Genomic DNA, 15,105 nt, shown 5'->3' with positions numbered 1-15,105 from the left:
GAGGTATTAAAGACTTAAAAAGAAAAAAATAGCTGTAACCATATAAAAAGCCCCCCCCATCAACTATTTTAAAGACTTAAACCGTATTTTCCCATTTTTATATTTTATTCAAATAGCTAACACTTTTATTAACCATACAGTATTAAGAAAAGAATTCAAACAGCAAACAATAAAAGAGGTCTTAAATAACTGTGGCAAATTCTATCCTTTTAAGAATACTTGCATATTTAAAACACTTTATTAAGGTGTGAAAGGGAAAAAAGTTTCACAAAGGTTTACTGACGTGATTATCAATGCTTTCAAATGAGAGTAAAACAAATCTTAAAATACACATTGAGAGTCAATTACTGTCCATCTTAATTTCCTTTCATCTGAAATTCAGAGGTAATGTGTGTCTACTTTAGGGAAGATTTATATATGAAAAAGTAAGTTTATTAGAAAAATAAACAACTTTAAATTTTACAGTATTTTCCACTTCTAAGATTCTTTCAGATAGAGCAGATGTGCCGTACGATTTAAACATGATCTGATTTACAAAATCTCATTTAGTCCTATTTAGTAAAACAAAATACAAACGGCAAAATGTTAGTAACTATTAAGAACTCCAATGTAAAAGTTAAAAAAAAAACAAAAAAAAACATCATTTGTTGCATGTACCTAATATGGCAATATCTACTCTGATGTGTATTAACTCACTGAAATTTAATGTGCTTATTACCAAGATAATACTATCATATTAAAATATAAGTTGTGCGGTCTAGCTTTATTTTTCAAAACAACTTATCAACTATAACCAGGGATTGGCAAATTTTTCCTTAAAAGGTGAGACAGTAAGTATTTTAAGTTTGCAGGCAATAATGTGTCACTACTCAGCTCTGCCACAACAGGGAGAAAGCAGTCACAAGTAAATGAATGGGTGGTATGCCTGTGAGCTGCAGTTTTGCCTGCTTCTGAAAAGACAATGGATTTTGAATGAGAGACTAATTATTTCAGGTGCCATATTACATACGTCATATATTGGGGGGCAGGGGGGGCCACAGTGGTAGGAAGAATAATATAGATGGATAGCTATCACTAAATGAACACTATAAAATAAAAACTTCCACACTTGTTTCCCAATCATAATTGCATGTGTGTATATACGTATACATACAAGTTATAAAACTATTTCATTTTAATTCAATATTCTTTTTGGTGTGTAAATAGTATCAGAACAAAGTCAGATAAGCAGCAGAGTATCTTGAGCGACTGAGTACTCAGAGGCTAATCAATAACCATGAAATTTGGTTTTGACATCTCAGTATTTCTACACAACGGGAAAACTAATCTATTCGCTGTGCCCCTGAAGAATATAGATGTATATTTTAGATGTTTTAAAATTTAATTGAATTGTTACAATTTTGAAACTAAATGTGATTTGCTTTGTTTTATTAGAAAAAATACTCAGGCAAGGTCTACAATCATCGGTCAATTAAGAATGACTTACAAGAACATGAGGCAATAAAATAAAAATACAAGTACAAACTATATATCTGAAACACTTCTATTTGGCAATTTTATAACAAATCAAAATTTAAAAAGAACAAAGGAGATTGCAGATTACTTCGCAGATACAGAATAAAGCAACTGATGAAGTGCTTAAGCAAAAGAAAACAAAAAAATAGTAAGAAAACACACTGCTTTTCTTCTTTTTAAAAATAAAACCACATTTGCTACAAGTCATATGAATAATACCCTTATTAAACAACCATTCCAGAATGTCTTATAGAAGCAGTGCTTTTATTTGCACTTCATTTAATTTTATATGACTCACTTCACGTATATAGCTCTTTACCCCAATGTTAACGAATAAAGTCTCCCATAATTTTTATTATTTTTTAAAAATTTTTTAAAGTAAATGAGAAATGATTTATGTATCATGGAACCTTTCCCATTTTGGAACCAAAAGGCTTATTAATTCTATATTTTTGTCTATTCTTTCTTTAAAAAATTTTAGTGTAAAAACTGCTGGTTTTTATATCACTGTAGTAAAGTGAAAACTCCTTAATCAGGAGTATCTTCTGCAGTTTGACTGCATATAACCACATACTTTACAATATGTCCTTCCAACAGTAAGGAAATAATTGATTTCACGGTCACTGTCAGAAATGAGTGCCATAATTCTATCATGGGTATAGGTCCTCCCTCAAAGACTTTCTGGAAGGATGTTCAATGTGTTTTGTTCGTACAGATATTAACAGTAGTACATAGTCCCTTAAGTCTGCAAAAGACATTTATTGTTAAAGAAGGTGCTTTATTAACAATTCCTCTGGCAGCACTAGTGAATTACAATATCCTTCAATATTATCTCTACCCATAATATATACATTTAACTTTTCATGCCTCTAGAAAAACATCTACAGTACATTTCATAATATAAAAATATATTACAAATCTGCTGAATTATTTACAAGCAATGTTCTATTATCTCTATGCAACATTTGTTTGATACAATACTAACAAGTTACACATATTTCCATTTCTGTAAGTTAAAAAAAAAATCCATATGGCTTCTTGCTTACCAAGCAAGAAAGTGATTTTATTTTCCTTTTCAAAACCAACTTTGGTGCATAAAGGATTCGGTTTGAAGATACTTTAAAAAAAAATACAATTTTTCTTACGTTAAGAAAAAACAACTCGTAACCAAATGCTTTCCTCAGAAAAAAAAAAATTAGAGGCTTATATAGGTTAAAATGAAAATATGAGGATTATTCAAATAATTTGAAATAAAGGTTTTTCAAAAACCGTTAACAGATTAGTTATATAGGTAAATATTAACATACTGTACTCCATGAGAAAACCCTAGTCCTGAAAGGGGAGCCACCAGACATACTGCAACACTCTTTAACAGAAATTTTCAGCCCTAATTCGATAGACGAATTTTTAGTTGATTGCAAATGTCGTTCACTGTTTGCTTAAATACAAATTGAACACTTTTCTTATCAGAGTTCTGCAAAAGAACACAAATGGCAACCAATCACATCTATTTATCATAATTGAAAGGTAAATTATCTTTTGATAATTTTCATTGTCTAAATATTTCCTTATATGACTTCAAATCAATAGACACTGTCAAGACAAGTATCCTTACAGTGCTTTTGGTATTTTTAAGGGCACATGTTGTAATTGGTTTTCTTTTCAGTATAAACTACTGTAATCACTAAAGGGTTTAAAAAAAAAAAAAAAAAAAAAAAAAAAAGGCAGCTTAAAGCAGCAAGCATGCAAAGCCTTTAAGAAGCTGTTCTACTAAGTTGCCAGAAGAGTGTTTGCTCAGTCTCCCACAGTACCATTCCATGAAAATGTGGATATACAGTAATATATTAATATATTCCACAGAAGAGCCTACTTCATTCACAGAATGTTTACACTAAGCATAAATATTATCCTAAATACTGGATTTAAGGGAAAAAAAGGAAGGGGGTTGACTCTAATGTGCAACTTCTACTAAACCCATTGTCAGTGACTAAGACTGCAGGTGTCCCCGCTTGTTTGCTTTTTATGTATTTATTTATTTTTTACCTCTTCAACCTCTTCTGCGGCATTGTTCTAGAAAAAGAGAAAAAGGAGTATTCTTTTATTCAATTGAATGAAAAACACATTAAGTGCTTCAAAAATACAAATATGTATAAGAAATAGGCAATGTGATGATCACTGATCACCATGAAAATTTATTTCCAAAGCATTCACATGATGGATATAAATTTAGTTACATAATATATATAGCTTGTTAAGAAACCCTTTTTATGTAGCCTGATAATGTGTTTCTAAAAAAGAATCTCATGTTTAACACATACATTTTAACCATACTTTAAAACTAATGTTTAAACCTCAAATAAATATGTCCTTTTTACTCTCATTTTGAAGTTAATATATTTTTGGAAGGTTTGTCATGCTTTCATTTTGAGATGCGCATAAGCTGTTAAGTTATTTCTCCTGAAACAAATTAGAATAATTGCTTTGTCCCCTCTTAATTTCACAAGTTTTCCCAGTCAAAATCCAGGCATCGCTAAGATGTTACACCACGGCAAATGTAGTGGGTTCTAGGACTCTGTACCACTTTAGAGTAGACTTGATTCTAATTTCCAGAATAGTAGAAGCATGAAAGTTTAGACTCAAGATTAAATGTTAAGATGGGGTGGAGGGTGGTTTACAGCTAAAGAAAATTAACACCACAGAAGCACCAAATATATCTTAAGAACATCTTCATTACTCCAGTAATCAGTAATAATTGCAGAATTATACCCTGAAAACAGGTGATGCAAGTCCTATGTACTTCTGGACATCAGTTCTGAGCTTGAATGATATTTATTTGTCACTTTCACCAAAATATCTTAATTGTTTCCTATATAGCATAAGAACAGCAAAAATAAGCTGATTCTGTGAAAAAGGAAGACCCTTTGAGAGTGGGAAGTAGAATGCAGGGCAGAAACACAGAAGTTAGTCTCAATCTTATAATTAAGATACATGCCCCTTTGTCAACTCACTGCTTAAGGCATGTTTACTACCAGTCTTGGCCCTCCCCAAATACCACTCTTTTAGAATGCAAATTTTAATCACTCCCTTCAAAGAATAAGCAGAAATAAACCCTAAATTAGGTGCCAATAAATAAAGAATATTCAATTATTTTTCTTTATAAAGAGAAAGGTAAATCATAACTCTCATATTTTTGGTGGTGCATGGCCCTCAATCTTTTCCTTTAAGGTCATTTCACTATTCTCTCCGCTAGTTAATCTCTTGCTAACCTAGCTCAACCCACAAAAAACAAGTTTTCATTACATTTAGGACCTTCACCAAAAGATGCTTTAAAAGTCTGGAAGAGTCTCAATGTTTCCACACACCGCAAGGCCCATTATGTGAGAATTTCATTCTCAGAAGATGCTTCACATTCCAAAAAGTTGAGTCATGGAATGAACAAACCTTCAAAGTATTTAATTGTTTCAAAATTTGGCATAAGACATAGTACCTTTACAATAGCTAAAATTCACATTTGGGATTACCAATTATTATGTCACCTTACTCTTACCCAACCTATTGCTATACTAAACTAGAATTCCTTTTTAAAATGTATAAAGTTCACTCATTAAGAGTGCCTTTTAAACATTTTCACCACTTTTTTAATCACCCTAGTATATGTCATGTGGATAGAGGCAGTATGGAGTTCAGTCACATCCTAGCTGTGTAACCTCTTGCCTCAGATTTAAGCTATTTAACCTCTTGCCTCAGATTTCCAATCTGTAAAACAGACATAGGAACACCTACTTCACAGGACTGCTGTGAGGATGAAGTATATGTAAAGCACCTAGCACAGTGACTCAGCACATAGCCAGTAATGTTGGTCTCTTCTCCTTCCCCCCCTATACCTTCATATGCACAGCACACTAAAACAAAGGTCAGATCAGAAAATTGTTAGAAACGTGAACACTCCAAGCTACCTCTTAAATAAAAACACAGTAATATTTAAAATGCTCTTTTGAAAAGTTTGGCGAGAGTACAAGTTTAAGAACTTCAACCATTAATGGTATTTAGGGCACATGCGACATATTCCCAGGTCAACACGTGTGATATTATAAAAAAGAATTACCTACTTAAACAAAAGGAACTTATTTTCAAAATACTATGTATATCACAATTTAAGCTACTTAAGGTAAATTTGGAATTAACCTGGCATATAAACTTTACCAAAATATTACCCTTCTAGTCTACAATTTATAAATCATTGTGATGTAATTTCCATATACAAAACTCCAGAAAGCAAGATATGCTTGATACTGAAATTCAGTACTTAAAAATTAAGTCCTAACTTTATATCCAAAATTTAAGGAGATTTAAGATTACAATTCAAAAAAATAAAACATCAAACAAGAATTAAATTACCTGTATATGTTTGGGTCCAAAAGCAAGGCAGTATCTTTGGGTAGCTTTGATAAATGAACTACTTTAGTTTTTAACTGATGTCGTTCACTTTCATTCACCCACACGTCAGGCAGACTATGAGTTAAAAAACAAGTCATATATAAGATAACATTAATTTTAAGTTTACCCTTCACATTACCCAGCTTTTTCTGCTAGTCTGACTGGGGGACCTAAGTTAACGAGCTTCTCAGATGCCAAGGAAACTCAGTGATCTAAGTAGTGGGATGTAGAGTCCCAGCTAAAAAATGGCAAGGTGAAATTTTAGGCATAAATCTGGAAATGAATTATGATTTTTTTTTTTTTTTTGCGGTACGCGGCCCTCTCACTGTTGTGGTCTCTCCTGTTGCGCAGCACAGGCTCCGGACGCGCAGGCTCAGCGTCCATGGCTCACGGGCCCAGCCGCTCCGCGGCATGTGGGATCTTCCTGGACTGGGGCACGAACCCGTGTCCCCTGCATCAGCAGGCGGACTCTCAACCACTGCGCCACCAGGGAAGCCCTGAATTATAAATTTTTGATGGCAAAGCCACATCAGACTTAGAAACAAATATTAGAACACACTGTCTGCCTTTTAGTTTGCTAAGTGGAACTATATCTGAGCTTAACTTGATGAAAATCTGACACCTAGTCTCTTTGTGAAGAAATAGGAAATAAAAACCCCACCAGATTAATTTCCACTTAAAAAAAAAGGCACATACAACCAAAATCCTGAATTAAAAAAACTTAATCCTATAGAAAAATTCAAATAAAATGATTTTGATATTTGGATTGATCGATTTCCAAAATACTAAGAATACAGATATTTGAATATGATATTTTTTAAAGGAACTGTTTATAAACTTAATATAAAAAGGGCTCTTACAAATCAATATGAAGCAAGTGAACACTCATTAGGTAAAAAGGAACAAGGGAGACAAAGGTCACAAACCATTAATTCACCAAAGATACAGTTTTTAAATTATCTTGCTCATAATCAAAGAAATGAAGAATGTAAGAATGCCAATAGCCAGTGCTGATAATAAGCCAGGGAAATAAGCTCTCTAATGCAGTAGATGAGATCAGAAATTGGTACAAACTTTCGGGAAGGCGATGAGTATCAAAACCCATAACATTTCGCATACTTTGTAAATAAAGACATTTTAATGTCTCTTTTTTTAACAGTAGAGAAAAATGGGTAACTTTAATATTCGGTAAAAAGGAGTTCATTAAATAAATATTACATGCTATTTCAAAATATTTTAGAGTAGCATTTCCCTAAAACATGGAAGGGGCGGGGGTAAAAGGAAGTGGAAAATATGTTCTACACTAATAGAAGTTTGACAATCACAGGATTTTTAAAAAGCTAAAGAGATTTCTTTACTTCAATATGCTAACATGCATTGTAATCTTCCAAATCTATTTTTAAAGCTCTTAATTCATATCAGATTCATTAACATCTCTTTAGACTGGAGTTTGGGAAACAATATTACAGAAAAATATTTAATAACAAGTGTTAACCACGTATTATTAATTTTTAATGAGATTCCATTCATTTGAACTTATTCTATTCTTGATGCTGATAAGATTTTTATGATCCATCTTCATTACCTTTTGCAACAACAAAAAGAATTATTTTTGAGAATAAAAGGAAAATTGAGCATGAAATTAAATTAAGGAGCATTTGGACCAGAACCACTCTAATAAAAGGGTACTAAAACTCAAAAGAAAAATTTAACACTCCTGGAAAACTGACCAACTGTTTTTTTCTATAAACTATCATTAATTGTGTGCTGGAAAATGTTTAGAAATTTTTTAAATAAATGATTCAAATAAAGGCACAAATAAGGTTGCTTGCACCCTATCCTACTTGAGGGTCATTAAAAATTCTAAAAATAATCATATCCTAAACATGATTAAAAATTGTTTTAACAGCTTCCATTAAAAACAATTTTAAAAGCTAGTTTTAAAGCTTATACCTTGAGCCAGGTACTCTTAAGAGCTTTTAGAGATTATCTTTTTAAGGCTGATGACCTCAAAATGTTTCGTGGTTTCACTTCTATAAGTCTTTTACTTTGAACCCAATAGCTTAAGCAATTTTTGAGTATAAGGTTTTAATAAAAATAAGACTGATCAGTTTTATTAGTTACATATATAGTATTCCAAATACTTACATGTCTTCAGGCATCCAATGAAGCAGAAGTTTTATCTTTCCAGAATCCTCTTTTCTCTTAGCTATTACCTAGCAATGATATAAAAGAAATCATAAAACTATTTATAAAAGATCATTTTAATATGTTTAAAAAACGCTTTTGGTCCTAATCAAGAACTTAAGTTTTCATGTCCTGGACCAGATATTACCACCACAACATCTTGCTCTGCCCCGGTTTGTAGCAATTTCCCACCTTTAATCATATATTTTCACAAAAGAAAAAGAAAAAAGGAACTGAAAGTAGCTCTGTACAGCCAAATACTAAAACCATATTATCTTTGAAAATGCTATTTATTTTACTCTCTACAAAGTCTTTAGCTGAGCCAGACTGCCAACCAAGAATCCATATTGGCTGAAATACTTTTAAAGAACAAATGAACAGTAAGGAAAAAATAATGCTAGAAAGGGAGAGGTCTCCTTTTTAGGATTAAGGTATTTGTCGTTTGCTTGGGAGTTTTCTGTTTGTTGGTTGATTTCTGTTATTTTAAATGAAACATTAACCAATCAGTGTTCAGTTCAGTTAGGAATCTACCTAAGTTAAAGTGTGGATCAACCAGAACATAAAGACCTATATAAGTGTAGTAAAAACAATATGCTTGTCACTCATTACCAGATGCAGAAAACTAAGGTAACGATTTTTAAAACTCGATCAAAATGGTATTTTATTAACTCTTAGAACTGCCATATTAACCAAATTAGCTCTTTAGTGCTTTAATAATCTAAATCTCAATATTTCTACCAAGTTTAACTTCCAAACAGCTTCACAAAGTAATGTTATGTGTCATTCTCAAAACAGAAGTAAAAACAGCACTTCATACAAATATACAAGTTTCTGGCCCCATTATTTAAAAACCTATAGTTAAGTACCCTAATTCTAGACTCGGTAATGGAATCAATTAAAAAGCTCAAAGACAGATCTGCAGATGCTAAAACAAAGTATCTCTACAAAGAAGTAAGATATAAAAATAATGCAATGCAACCAAGTACAGCAAGCCAACTGACTGGTAACTAGGATTCTGCTGACCTCTTCTGGAGATGGCTCAGAAGAAAATGTTTCAATTAAAGAAGACAAATTAGGCAAACTGCACGGCGTAGTACCTCACATAAATATTTTTATGCAAATCTTTTCACTATAAATATGGTTATTTCCTATAAAAGTTAATTTGGTAACTAGGAAACTTACATTTGCAGTTGGCACTGAACATCTGATTACTGTTTAACATGAACTGCCCCCACCAACCTTTCCAGTCACACTCAGGGAACCTTAGAGAACCTCCTCACCTGGCCCCAAGGAAGACCTTTTCCCATTAGGGAGGTTTCTTCCTTCTACTTCCCCCAGGAAAAGGCATTCTTCAGATTATACTACACCTTTGTGACTTTTCCCGAGTCAAGGTACCTCTGCCACCCCAATGTCACTTGGGGGTGTGAATCACTCTTATTCCTAGGTTTTTAAAGTTTATGATAAACATAGGTAATCAATCATGTTCTTAAATCCTCTCAGATGTTTTCTACAGCTCGAAAACCTATTTTCATCTTCAGACTATTTTCACTCTGAGTAAATTTTAAGTTTTCTTCCAGACTCCTAATATCACATTTCTAGTTCCTTCATTTTTTTATCATCTTTACTCCTCCCATGGTGAGCCTAAGGATTTCATCCAAAGAGCTGCTCTAATGAAAGCATGAAGTTGATGCTTCATTTTTTAAAACACAACCTTATTTATCATCATCACCTCTATTCCCTAACATGTAGAGATACTTGTTCATTACTAGACCATTATTTCATCAGATTTATCGCCCTTTAAATCATTAAATGTTGATAGGCCCCAAACCTCAATCCTTTGATTTCTTCTCTTTTCTCTTTAATACTTCCTAGGTGATCTTATCCAGTCTGATACCTTTAAATAACACTAATACGCTAGAAAGTTCTATTCTTATCTGTAGCCACACCTTTCCTCTAAGCTCAAACTCTTAAATCCTTCGCCTACATGACAGAAGCACTAGATGTTCTATAGAATGTGCTGAAATTATGGCTCTTGATACTCCCCTCTCCCCGAATCTGCTCACCTCACAGCCTCTATTATATGGCAACTCCATCCTTTTGGCTAGCTGCCCAGGCCAAAAACATTGGAGTCATCCTTTCCTCTCGTTATCATACCTGACATCTGATCCATCCATAATTCTTGTCAATACCACTTTCAAAAGATATCCAAAATCTAACCCTTCTTAGTATCTCCACTTCAACCATTCTGACCTTTTCTCACCTGAGATACTGAAAAGACTGATCCCTTCTCGCCCCAACCCTAACCTACAATCTGTTCTCAGTACAGAAACCAGAGTGAGCACATTAAAACCTGCATGAGAGGAAAGAGATCAGTGAGTTCTCTTAAGGCAGGGGGCAGAGGCCGAGATGAACTACAAAGCTACACCAGGAACGTTCTGCGTGACAGGACTGTTCTACAGCTCAACTGTGGTGGTGGTTTCATAGGTAAGTACAAGCGTCAAAACTCACAGAATTGCATATGTATTTTTTTGGCTGTGCTGCGTGGCTTGCGGGAGCTTAGTTCCCTGACCAGGGACAGAACCCAGGCCCGGCAGTGAGAGCCACTGGACCGCCAGAGAATTCCCTTGTATACTTTAAATGGGTGAGTCTGTATTTATTATATCTCAATAAAAATTTTATTTAAAAGAAATCACAATAGAGCATGGCTACTCAAACTCCTCCAATGGCTTCCCAATACACGTAGAACAAAAGTCAACGTCTCAGTCCAACAAGACTCTCCCCATTGCCTCTCCGACTGCTCCTACTTTCTCTGCCACACTTGTTTCCTCCAGCGACACTGGCCTCCTCACGGCTCTTCAGACATACTTGCATGTCCCCGCTTGAGGATCTTATGCTTGATTTTCCCTCTGGCTGTGATGCTCATCCCCCTAATAACTGAATGGCTCACACCCTCACTTCCTTTTAAGTTTTTTTTTTTTTTCCTTTTAAGTTTTTAATTTTACTAATTTATCTTGTTTATCATGTCTCTTCCACTGGAGTGTAGGCATGGTTTCTTATTTTGTTTTAGCCCGTTTTGTTCACTGTTGTATCATTAGTACCTGGCACATGTAGGTGCTCAATATTTAAGTAAATTAACAAATTATCCCTAATGCCAACTCTGGGTTTGGTGACCACATTTTACTGACTAAAAAAGAAAAATAATAATAGAAATCAAACTTATGGTTATCAAAGGGGAGAGGGTGGGAAGGGGGAACAAATTAGAAGTATGGGATTAACAGATACAAAATACTATATGTAAAACAGATAAGAAACTAGGATTTACTGTATAGCACAGGGAATTATATTCAGTACCTTGTCATATCCTATAATGGAATATAATCTGAAAAAATATACGTGTGTGTATATATGTATATATATACGGCTGAATTACTTTGCTGTACACATGAACCTAACACAATATTGTAAATCAACTATACTTCAATTAAAAAAAACTCATGGATAAAAAAATTAACTTATTTTTTATCTGACATGCTTTTATTCAGTAAGATAATTAAGTCTATTTTATCAAATCATGAAATATTTTATGATTACAGTCATTCCTCCACTTATTTCAACTTAGAAAATGATTAATATTTTCTATCTCCTATTAACAATACATAAATGTAAACTTGGATAATAAATGTTAGCTTTCAACTTAAAAAAAAAAAAAAGAACAATTATAGACCTACCAAATCGCAAACGTATGTTATCAAATTCCAAAGGAGGACTTTAACCATCACTGTTGAGCAAGCTCCTGGTCTTGCTGAATCCCAACAAAATTCCCAGCACAGACATTTTTACTTTGTCTTCATTCTTATTTAGATAACTGTGTTTACAACATTCTTTAAAAGAGCCTAAGTATGGTACAACTTTCCTTAAACCCAAACTCACAACCATTATGTGCTCCAATCTCAGAAAAGATTCCCTTTCCTTTGTGTCTAATCTTCTACCTTCTTGCCTGTAATTTTGGGAATCAAAATCAAAATTGGGCACTTTGAATTGGAAGTATACATAAAAGAAAAAATGAAAATACAAGAAAACCTCATTATTAGAGGAGATGGGAAGAATAAGAGATTCAAACCAGTAGAGATATCAATACTGATCTTTTATATTTAAATTCTCATGCATTTTGATTAGAATATAAAAATAAAATCTAAATTTAATATATTTTCTATTTCAACAGGCAAAATTAAATAATCTCTCTTTCCGGGGATTCAAATCACCAAAAGTCTGGTCTAAAGTTTATTTCTACTAACTGACCTACACCAAACTATAGCAATATAAAGATGACTGGATAATAAAAATGGCAGGGGGCATGAGAAGAAAGAATAGCTCTCTATTAACTCCTAGTTAACCAAAAATAAATTCATTATTGCCTTTTCAAATTCAATACTTTTCTTTTTCCAAGTAGAACAACATAGTTATTCAACAAATATACTGAATTCCTACTATGTGTCAGGTACAATTCTAGACACTTGGAATACATTCACAGAACAAAACAGATTAAAATTCCCTCCTTCATGAACCTTTCACTTGATGGAAAGCTTTAACACAAACTTTAGATGTGCATTTTATGGGTGATGGAGGAGCATGCACCACATAGGGATGTGAGTTAGAAGAAGTCTAATGCTCTAACTTTACCTGCAAGGAAACCAGAGGTCAGAAAAGACACCTAGTTTACTTAAGGTCAGAGACTGATCTTCAAATGCCTAGTAGCCCAAATGCCACCCCAATATTCTTAAATAGTTCAAATTAAAGGCTAAAAAATTCAACATAATCATTAAAATGTCAAATTGTGGGAAATATTTGAAAAAAAAATCAAATACTTACAGTACTATGAAAAACAACACTGTGTCCCTTCCCTAAACTTTCTATATGAGCTGAGAGGTTAAAGCATATGGCTCGATGTCTTATCGCATCCAGTGTTTGTGCATCGAAGAAATCATGTGGTCGTGCTAAAAGTCAATATAAAAGAGGTAAAGAATATTTAGAAAAATATAACAGTCTCCAAGCAGCCATATTAGTAGTCCATTTTCCACAAAAATATGTAGTAAGTAAAAAAGACTGAAACAATGAATAAGTATCTATTTAGTGTTTAAATGCAAGATTTTCTTTGCTTTCAAAACACAGAACCTAGCTAACAAGGTAAGGATATACAAAAGCAGAACTCCAACCAATGAGTAAGTGTGGGTTAATTCTGCCCCTTGGTGTGTGAAGTTCTAGCCTCCAACCTCATGACTGCATATTTCAGCTACTATCTTTTTCATATAATTTTATATTTTACTCCAGCATCTCTCCTGAGCACCAGTCCTACATTTTCAACAATCTGATAAATGTCTCCATCTGTGCACTACACACAGATCTCATTCACCTCAGCCAAACATATGAAATACATTTCATGAACATTTTACATTAATATGTAATCAAAAATTTTTCCAGATTTGACACAGTGGTCATATTATTTTGGAATTTTTGACAAGCATTTTCTTGATTAAGAATAACCCTTCTAACAATAACCTAAGAAAATTATAAATACTCTTTTGTTTTTAATTTTTTGGCCCTGCTGCCTGGCATGCGGGATCTTAGTACCCCGACCAGAGAGTGAACCTGTGCCCCCTACAGGGGAAGCACAGAGTCTTAACCACTGGACCGCCAAGGAAGTCCCATAAATACATTTTTAATACCAATGAGTCCACCAAAATTCTTTCTAACTCTCAATGCCACCAGTTATTAGCAATATGACTTTGCACAAACTGCTTGATCTACCTTAGACTGTTTCCTTATTTGAGAAACGGAAATATAACAGCTATAGATTATGAATAAGTAAAATAAATGTATATGAAAAATGCCTTCAGTCATAACGCAGTTTAGATTAATATGCTCACACCATTTTTTAAAAATAAATTCACAAACTTAGAGTAAGCAATCTTTTAGTATGATCACAACAAAGTTGAACATTGAAGATTTGATAAAAACATTTTTAAAATTTCTATTTTTATCCCACTAATATTATTATAAACATGTTGTTTTTATTCCTAATAAAAACACCGTTCAAAGTAAGGAAAAAGAATTTATTATTTTACAGTTGTGGAGCTTTCTAATATATGTAAAATATCTCAAGATCATCTGTAATTAAAAAGTAAATTTTAGGGCTTCCCTGGTGGAGCAGTGGTTGAGAATCCGCCTGCCAATGCTGGGGACACGGGTTCGTGCCCCGGTCCGGGAGGATCCCACATGCCGCGGAGCGGCTGGGCCCATGAGCCATGGCCACTGAGCCTGCGCGTCCGGAGCCTGTGCTCCGCAACGGGAGAGGCCACAACAGTGAGAGGCCCGCGTACCACCAAAAAAAAAAAAAAAAAAAAAGTAAATTTTCCCGACAATAAAAGAAATGGCTTGATTTCCTGGTATAGCATACTCTGAATTACATGTATGCTGATTTACCACACTATTCTGACTTACCACTATGTGGAGTGAAATTATCTCTACTATTCATGGAGCTCACTGTACATCTACACAAATCTAACAGCTGGCATACTCAATAAAACAACGTGAATAGCTCTTTTCTCATTGGATTTTTTTGCTCAAAAGGAAATAAACAAAACGCCAGCTAGTGATAAACTAACAGAACCCACAAGACTAAGAATGCAATGACAATGGGAAATCAGTTAAAAAATTTTAAAAAGAGAGATTTATGGGAGAGAAAAAAGTCATGATTTTACCTAAAGCTGAGAAACAAATCCCCTTCCTATTTTGATCTGTTGCTACTGGGGGGGGGAAATGTATACTTTCTCCATGCTCTCCAAATATGCTTTTTCCTGAGAAGGATAAGCACTTAGAGAAAATAACAATAACTCACCCCTCTAAATCATTCAAATATATCACTCCTCACTCAAGATTCAAACACAGAAGTCATCACTTGAATTAAAT

At 33.6% G+C, this 15,105-nt stretch overlaps 1 protein-coding gene across 1 annotated transcript in view; it reads right to left on the bottom strand.

The window, feature by feature from the left end:
- Nucleotides 1-219: 219 nt before the first annotated feature.
- Nucleotides 220-15,105, bottom strand: part of AEBP2 (AE binding protein 2) — a 60,081-nt gene continuing 45,195 nt past the window's right edge. Inside the window, exons 5-9 of the mRNA XM_024733373.1 lie at nucleotides 13,009-13,133; nucleotides 8,101-8,168; nucleotides 5,914-6,027; nucleotides 3,559-3,585; nucleotides 220-2,989 (exon numbers count right to left, since the gene is read on the bottom strand). Coding sequence (XP_024589141.1) covers nucleotides 2,944-2,989; nucleotides 3,559-3,585; nucleotides 5,914-6,027; nucleotides 8,101-8,168; nucleotides 13,009-13,133 — 380 coding nt within the window. The 3' untranslated portion in view covers nucleotides 220-2,943. The remainder of the gene's footprint in view (nucleotides 2,990-3,558; nucleotides 3,586-5,913; nucleotides 6,028-8,100; nucleotides 8,169-13,008; nucleotides 13,134-15,105) is intronic.

The sequence above is a fragment of the Neophocaena asiaeorientalis genome, unplaced genomic scaffold (genome assembly GCF_003031525.2).
Source record: "Neophocaena asiaeorientalis asiaeorientalis breed wild unplaced genomic scaffold, Neophocaena_asiaeorientalis_V1.1 scaffold150, whole genome shotgun sequence".
Lineage (NCBI taxonomy): Eukaryota > Metazoa > Chordata > Mammalia > Artiodactyla > Phocoenidae > Neophocaena > Neophocaena asiaeorientalis.
The sequence above is the reverse complement of the archived record's forward strand: the minus strand, read 5'-3'. Positions and strand labels throughout refer to the sequence as shown.